General features: G+C 39.2%; 1 protein-coding gene across 1 annotated transcript in view; it reads right to left on the bottom strand.

Annotated features, from left to right (window-relative positions):
* PCNXL2 (pecanex-like 2 (Drosophila)) overlaps positions 1–8,989 on the bottom strand; it is a 491,139-nt gene that overhangs the window by 409,062 nt on the left and 73,088 nt on the right. Inside the window, exons 6-8 of the mRNA XM_006870571.1 lie at positions 7,229–7,376; positions 6,952–7,097; positions 4,741–4,834 (exon numbers count right to left, since the gene is read on the bottom strand). Of these exons, the coding sequence (XP_006870633.1) occupies positions 4,741–4,834; positions 6,952–7,097; positions 7,229–7,376 (388 nt within the window). The remainder of the gene's footprint in view (positions 1–4,740; positions 4,835–6,951; positions 7,098–7,228; positions 7,377–8,989) is intronic.

The raw sequence follows: 8,989 nt of genomic DNA, 5'->3' as shown, positions 1-8,989 counted from the left end.
AAAAAAAAAAAAAGAGTTATTGGGATCTACAGGGAAAAGTGAGGGCTAGTCATAGAGCCCCTGTGTGGTGCAAACAGTTAAGTGCTTGGCTGCTAAATCAAAGACTTATGAGAGTTTGAGTCTACTCACAGGTATTTCAAAAGACAGGCCCAGGAACTGGCTTCCCAAACAACGGCAGTTGCAAACCATGCAGAGCACAGTTCTCCCCTGATATAAATGAGGTTGCCGTAAGTCTGGACTGACTCAACAGCAAACGGAAAGTGATAGTCAGGCTCATTTTTCTTTAGGATGAAACGGGAATCTTCCGAAACTACATAGGGTATCAATGAGAAAGGGATAAGTGCTCTTCCAGAGAAAACCAAGAGATCTGTTTTCACTATAAGGATCAAAAAGGAAAAGAAGCAGATTTTAAATTGAACTTTGAAAGGTACTAGTTTCAAGAGGTAGGAAGGAGTACAGAAGAGCTTTCTAGGCAAAGTGGCACAAATGGCTCAGGATGAAAGGTTGAGACATGCTAGTGTGGGCCTGGGGAGAGGAGCAAAACAAGACCCTTTGGGGGCTTGGGGCCAAAAGACTCTCTGACTACTACTCAGCAATGGGCCAACCCATTTGATGGCCATGAAAAAACAGAGCCAGAAAAGGCCTGACATCTTGAAACTGTATAAAACCACATGGCCCATCAGCAAGCTCAGCGTAAACACACGCAGAATCCACCAATACCTCAGCAGTGCCACAGCCTGGCCTTTTCTCCAGAAGCTATTTCACTAAGAGGAAATGCAGCATGGCAAAACTAAGTCCAGGCTAAAGCAAGCTGAACGTAAATGAGCTAAAATATGGAAAGGAAATGCAGAGGAAATGAGAAAAAATCAGACTTGGAGGAAATGTAATAAAGAGAGAGTAATTGAGAGATGAAAGCCAGTTAATCAGTGGCTCTTAGTGAATGAAGAATGGTTTAAAACAGCAGGGTTTTAGAGAAAATCTGATATGCATTCTCTTTAATCCTTATTTGCACATTGTATATTTTTAGATTTTTAAAACTGCATGTGTGACTTCATCTTAACTGGAATCCCTGATGAGTGTAGCTATTTATGAGGGAAAACATGAAGTACATTTACCCAGGAATATAAGAATAAAGTACACTTGGAACACTACTTTAGAATAAAAGAGGAGGCTTTCATTTATGCTAAATTTAGGTTAAAAATACTACAGCTTTCAACTAGAGATTGCAAAATAATTTGACATTGTTCACAGATTGTTGCTCATGCAGTTAAGCATCGTGTCTGAGAAATGTGTCATTGTAGACATCTAAGCTCATGAAATGATTGTGATAGAATATTGTGGGACGTTGGAGATGAGATTCCTCCCCTCCTAGAATTCCATTTATAGGGGGACTTTGATTTGTGGCTGGAGAGGGAAGTATTGTGTCTTCTGTTTGTGTTCTCTTGGTGTCTGGGTGTCTAAGGAAGCTGGTGGCGGTGGAGGGAAGCTGAGCGAAGAAGGATCCTGGCTGCCTCAGAGCCCATGTCCAATGGAGCTTGTATGAAGGGGAGGGACTCCTGGATATCCCCAAACACTGACATCTGTATGACAGTGGCAAGAGATGCCCCGAAAGGCTGGCACTTTGCAGATTTCCACGTTGAAGTCTTATTATAAGGAACAAGAAAGATTCTATGCTAGGAAGCATAGATTCTATTCTATGTAGGAAGCGCCCCTTGAATTTCCCATAAATGCCTGGGAAGGAAATTTTGAGCTAGAAGAAGGCCAAAGGACCACAGGATTTATAATTAATGTTCTTATAATTCCTTTTCCAAGTCCTAGTTTGAACCACAAGGTCGGCGGTTCACACTTACCAGCCGCTCCTTTGAAACCCTATACAGGGTCGTTATGCATCAGAACCAACTCGATGGCCCTCAACAACAATAACAATAATCTTTTCCACTACCTGTCCGTTTGTCATAGCTGCCTGTTGGTTTGATACCAGAAGCCATACCACCAGTTTTAGGGGAGTTTGCAGACTAATAGAGACTAGGCAGAGAGGCCTGGTGATCTACCTCCAAAAATCAAGCAATGAAACCCTACTGATCACAACAGAATACTGTTCACTGGATTGTTGTTAGATGCCATCCAGTTGGTTATGATTCATGGCAATTCTACAGGGCAGAGTAGGGTTTTCTAGGCTGTTACCTTCATGAGAACAGATTTGCAGGATTTTTCTTCTGGTGGATCCAAACCACCAACCTTTTTGGGTAGCAATTGAGAACTTAGCCATTGTGCTACTTATTGTCCATTATAAGCTGGAAAATCACTCCCCTAGGTTAAAAGGCAATATATAATGCTCACAAGGAAAGTGAGAGAAAGATGAGGCTTTCTGCTTCTGTAGAGATTTATAGCCTCCGAAACTCCGTACAGGGTCACTATGAGTTGGAACCGACTCCACGGCACATAACCACCACCACCATATATCCCACAAATAAAAGAGTTAGTTTTAAAGAAGATATTTGTATGTTATTCACCTTTCCAGAAAACACAACTATGAATGTGGTGGGGCATAGAGTGGGCAAAATGATGAAAACTTCTTAGATATGATCAAATATTTTAAGGCAATGAGTTGCTGGGCCTGAGGGCTCAGAACAACAGTGTCAGGGGACATCATGGCCAATTGGCAGAACATAATCCACAGGGACAATGTTCTACAACCTACTTTGATGAGTAGTGTCTGGGATCTTGAAAGTGCATGAGCTGCCATGTAAGAAGCAGTTATTGGTCTTTCTGTGTGCAGAAGAAAGAAGAATGAGGAGAACTGAAAAGGCTTGAAATCAATGTGTCTAACACACCGATGGAACTTGAGAACACCAGTCTCCACAATCCTGACACCAGAAGAACTTGACGGTGTTTGGCTACCATTACCAACGTTATAAATTGGCTGTGAATCTTAAGGTCAGTGGTTCGAAACTACCAGCTGCTCCGCGAGAGAAAGATGAGGCTTTCTGCTCCCGTAAAGATTTACAGCCTCGGAAACCCTGTACAGGGTCGCTATGAGTCGGAACCAACTCCTCGGCACATAAAAACAACAACAACAACCAACTTCTCTACAAAGGATCTCACTGGAAGGACCCACATAGAATAGGAAAAAATGTGCAACAAAACTCAAAATTATTATTATTATTTTAAATACCAGGCATAGTGGTCAGAAAAAGACTTGAGGAAACTGAGACTATAACCCTCAGCAACCCTTCAGTCTGGAAAAGATACCATCCTCATGGCCCAATTTTCAGCCAAGCAATAAATAGGTATATAGGGAGACAACAACACTAGTAAGGTATGCTTACCATTCAAAATTAAAAGGGTAACACTTACCTAAGGACAAAGTTGAGAAAGGATGGGAAGATGGGTGGAATGGAAATAGGATCCACAGGTAGGAAGTGAGATTTCTTTTGTTACAAGGAAGGGACTGCAATCATTACGATGTAACAAAGTATATGATTTGTTGAATGTAAAACTAATGATCTTGTTTGTAGACCTTCATTAAATTCATAATAATTTTTTTTAAAGCTATAATACCTGCAATGGACTCAAGAATGCCAACAGGTGTGAAAGAGGTGTAGGACTGGTCAACAGTTCATTCTATTATATGTGGGGCCACCATGAGTCAGTTGTACATGGGCTACCATGAGTCACAGCTGATTCTACAGCAACAAAAAATAGTACAACTCCTTTTATACTCTCTATGTGTAAAGTCCAAGACATTCCAGTTATATCACAGTTTCTTGAGAAATGTTAACCTTACGTACAATCCTAATGAAAAAGATGAAAATTTTACTTATATATTAAAGTGGAGTCCTGGTGTAGCGCTGTCGGATGAGTACTGGACTGCTAACCACAAAGTTGACAGTTCAAACCCACCAGATGCTCCTTGGATACCCTAAACAGGGTCGCTATTAATTGGAAGTCAGAGTCGCTATGACTCTGTGGCACTTAACAACAAACAACAACATATTTATAGCAAACAACTGACACATGTTTATGTACATTATCTTCAAAGAATCTTTTAACTCTGTATCCAGCCTAATACTAAGATTTTCAGTTTATTTAACATTGACAATAATTAATGTAGGTTCAGAATATACAAGCTTATTTAATATCAACTTAATTAAAACAATTAAAGTTACTCAATATATTCTAAAGTAAAAAAGGAAATCTGTTTAGATAGTGTATCTACAGACAGCCTGCCTTCATCCATGTGAATGAGAACTAACTACATTTCCATCCCATCTATTTGAAAAAATCTAATAATGTTTCTCAAGCTATGTCCTCAGCTTTTCTGATTATGAATATTACCATGCTTACACAGGATTTTTCTTTAATTACAATGGGGCGCTGTAGGACAAGCACTCGACCATAAGTTTGGTTTGAACCACAAGGTCAGAGGTTCAAACTCACTAGTCATCCCTTGGAAACCCTATGCAGAGTTGCTAAGAGTCAGAATTGACTCGACGGCACTTAACAACAACAATTATGTTCATTTTTGGAAGTGGCTACTATAACAAAGTTATGTTTATTTTCCCTTATACTACAATATCAGATTTTCTTTTTTTTCCCATCAAACCATGGGCCTTGACACCTCCAAGAAGATTAACACATTCATTCTTCAGGATCTCCCACATCATTTTCAGTTAGAATAAATTGCGTGTTCCCCAGCCATGTAACAGCTCTCAAACCTAAAAATAAATTTCCTCTTACCGAGTATGAGAAAAACAGTCATAATTTGACAGCTGATGTTGCAAAGGTCCTTCTTTCTGATTTCCAGATTTTAAATAACAGGATCTAATGTCACCTATAAAATAAAAATATAAAAATAAAAATTCAGCATAGGATGCTACACAATTATTTGTACTTTCAACTAATGATATTTCCAAGTTAGAAAGAACTAATTTTGGACCATGAGGAACATACATTTGTACCATGAGAAGAACATGGAAGTCTGAAATAAACCTCACAAAGAAAATATTCTAGATATACCTCACTGATAATATACTTAGATACATTTTGACTTGGTTATGTGTTACTTAATTAATTCTATAACTTGATTGATTTGCAATTTCTCTTCATTCACTTTTTAAATAAGGGTAAGCCAAAAAGTATTGCTCCTGAGGTTCCAGTTCATCCATACATAAGTTTATTCCAAAGGCATTTAAGCATGTCTCCGTGATCAGTGAATGGCTGCAGACAAGTCCTCGCAATACAACACAGTCTCATTAGGGCACCTTCCAAAAAATGGTCTATTCAGAATGGTGGCTTCTCAGGTGATATGCTGAGCCAGTTAAATGTAAGGCTGAGAAATCAACTTAGAAGGTTATGGTGACTGTTTATTGGGATTCCAAAGGAGCAATCTTGATAGGTTTTCTCCAAGGACACAGGACAATCATAGGGGCTTATTAGGAAGAAGTTTTAAGAAAACTGAAAATTGCCTTGGTGAGAAAAATTGAGGAAAGTTGCATTGAGGAATTTGCTTCCATCACTGTAACGCACCTCCTCATTCTTCAAGGATAAATATGGCTTCCCTGTGAGAGTCCTGGTGTGGCACTGTGGGTTAATGTGCTGGATTGCAAGGCTGGTTTGAACCACAAGGTCAGAAGTTCAAGCTCACCAGACACTCCTTAAAAGCCCTATACAGGGGTGCTATGAGTCGGAACTGACTCAACGGCACTTCTCAACAACAACAGTAAAATGTGGATTGAAGTGCTGGGTCTGAACTCAAAGGCTAACTCCATCAAAAGTGAAACATTGCAAATTACAACTACATCCAGAAAAGCTTGAAGAGGAAAGAGTCCTGCTAGAGGATTTGATATACGTGCTAATGGTTTTCTTTATAACATAGAAGTCTCTTTCAGAATAACCAATCTCTTAGTATTTCTACAGATTCAAAAGCACTTAAAACTATAAACTACTGATTTGCATATTCCAAACCCTAACCAAACTGGTTGTTACTGAGTCCAACTCATAGTGATCCTATGGGAGAGAGTAGAAATGCCCCCATAAGAGTTTTGAAGACTGTTAATCTTTATGGAAGCAGACTGCTTTGTTTTCATCCCACAGAATAGCTGGTGGGTTTGAACCACTGACATGTCAGTTAGCAGCTAAGCATTTAGCCACTGTGTCACCAGGAGCCTTCACAGTAGAACTAACCATAGGATTTCCAAGGCTTTAATCTTTTATTTTATAACAAGGCAGTGAAATGATATATCAAGGTCAAGTTTTTCATCTACAAAACCTGTATAAAATTCACTGCTAACAAGTTAATTCTGACTCATAGTGAGCCTGTATAGGTTTCCAAGGAGTGGCTGGTGAATTTGAACCACCAACCCTGTGGTTAAGTGCTTTATATCACAGCACTACACCAGAACGCCTATAAAACCTATATAAAACTTACTGTTAACAAGTCAGTCTCAATTCATAGAAACCCTGTATAGGATTTCTGAGGCTATAAGTCCTCATGGGGCAAAAAAATTCTCCTGACTCACACAGAGTTGCTGGTGGGTTTGAATTGCCAACCTTGTGGTTATCCTATAGTTCCACCAGGGCTCCTACTGGGTGCTGAACATTGTGGTTAATCAAATGATTGTTGTTGTTGCTGTTAAGTGCCATCACACCAGGAGTCCAATCAAATAATTATAAATACACAAATAAGTTTAATGAAATCAAAGAAGAAAATGAAAAGGATGTGTTAATAGAGGAACCTGACCAAGTCTAAGAAGTTCAAAAAAAGTTTTAATTCAGAATTGACATAGGGACATGGCACATACAAAGATCCAGAGGTTCGAAGAGCATTCTGTGAGCCATCATATGTCCAAGACTTCCTGCTCCAAAGTCTAGTGTTTAGGCTAAGAGACGATGACAAGTTCTGGAAAAGCCACCAATATTCCCCATGGCCCAAGAGCTTGCAGGACTTACCATGTTCATCGATGAAGACATGCATGGCATCCACAGATGTTTCATCTTGCACAGATGTTTCAGGCCCACTGATGACTTGCAAGACAGAACTATCTTGTTGGGACGTTACTCTGTAGATGATCTGTCTCTGTCTATTACCCTGGAAACTTAACATACAAAAGTTTCAAAAACAATTAGGACCTCTTCCTTATCCTTAATAAAGTTTCAAAAGAAGCAACCAGTAAATGAGATTGTCTCACGCTCTGCACAAGTGCAGAGCTAAGTAAATTAGCCTTACAGGGTGGTCATCTTGGCAGATTCAGGAAACACAGGGTGGGAGTTAGTTTGGTCTTGACTTTGCACATCCAGTTTTCCTTGTCTGGGATTGCGTCCGGTGGGCTTTTCACTTCCCAGGATTTCCTCCTTTTTCTCCTGGCAACATTTATCTGAAAAACATTGTTTTCTATGTCTTAATATAACAATAATAAAGCACATGTTAAACCATGTGGAAATAAATCCCCAAATTTGAAATAAACATAGATGTTGTTAAGTGCCATTGAGTCAGTTCTGACTCATAGTGACCCTTTATAGGGTTTCCAAGGAGCAGCTGGTGAGTTTGAACACTGACCTCAGGTTCAAACTGACTTGTGGTCCAGTGCTTATCCACCAGCACTACACCAGGGCTCCAAGAATAGATAGAAATTGTAAATAAAACAAAAAAATAAAATAAAATAATTGTTATCAAGTCAATTCCAACCCCAGAGAATTAAGCTGAGCCACCAATAGGGTTGCCAATGTTGTAAATGGTTCTTGCAGCAAACTGCCTACCACATCTTCTTCTGAGGAGCAACTGATGGGTTCAAACTGCTAATCTTTGAGTTAACTGCTGAGTATTCATCACTGTGCCACCAGCTCCTATAAGTTCTGAATGCTTGTCAATATGTCTTCATTTTAATAATCATGAAGGGTTTTGTTGAGTGTCTTCTTCCAATCCATCAACCCTACAGGACAGAGTAGAAATTCCCCATAGAGTTTTCTAGGCTGTAATTTTTAGCAGAGAATATTATGGGGTCAAATCACTAGTGGATTTAAACCACTGACTTTCCAGTTAGTAGTCAAGCACTTAATCAGTATACTAGCAGGGTTCCTTAATTATGAAAGTACCTAAATTATCTGAAACCAGACATACCTCTATGTTGAAGACATATCTTTGGCTATTGCCCTGGGAAAATCTATGGTGGTGGTGGTGGTTATATGTTGTGGAGTCGGTTCCTACTCATAGCAACCCTGCATAGGGTTTCCAAGGTTGTAAATCTTTACAGCGGAATGCCTCATTTCTCCTGTGGAACAACTAGTAGTTTTGAATCAGTGACCCTGAAGTCAGCAGCTGGGCTTGTAAACACTATGCTATCAGAGCTCTTATCAGGAAACATCTGTAAGCAACCATCTATTTTACATCTGGATACAGGGACTTCCTTGAAAGAACTCATGACTACTGGCTTGCTCAGGTTGGCAATCACTCATTTGGATTACTTAGGTTTGAAAAGTTCATAACTCAAAAATGGACAACATCCAATAAAGTAAAAAGTATACAAATAAACCTGGCTATTTCTGTTCTTGGAGTCCTGGTGTAGCACTGTGGGATAAGCACAGGACTACTTACCACATGGTCAGAGGTTCAAACCCACCAGGTGCTTCTTGGAAATCCTCTACAGGGCTGCTATGAGTAAAGACTAACTCCAAAGCACACAACAACATTTCTATTCTATATTAGAGCTTTAGGATCTAGGTTCTGTTTATCATTTCATAATCTTATGAGTCTTTCCTTCTTACTCATTCTCTAAATCTAAAAACTAAGTACTAAAAACTAATGGTGGAATGGTTTCTTCATAAAGCAAACACTTGTTAAGTATATAGCTAGCTTGTTTGGGACAGTATACTAAATATTATGTAGACATAATGAGATCTTATACTTAGTCCTTGTCCTGACAATATTTTAAGGAAAATTTCAAGATCAACAGATACAGAATGGTGAAGGAGATAGTGGATTAATCTGTTT

This window comes from Chrysochloris asiatica, unplaced genomic scaffold (genome assembly GCF_000296735.1).
Source record: "Chrysochloris asiatica unplaced genomic scaffold, ChrAsi1.0 scaffold00144, whole genome shotgun sequence".
NCBI classification, from domain to species: domain Eukaryota; kingdom Metazoa; phylum Chordata; class Mammalia; order Afrosoricida; family Chrysochloridae; genus Chrysochloris; species Chrysochloris asiatica.
This window is presented reverse-complemented; position numbering and strand designations above follow the sequence as displayed.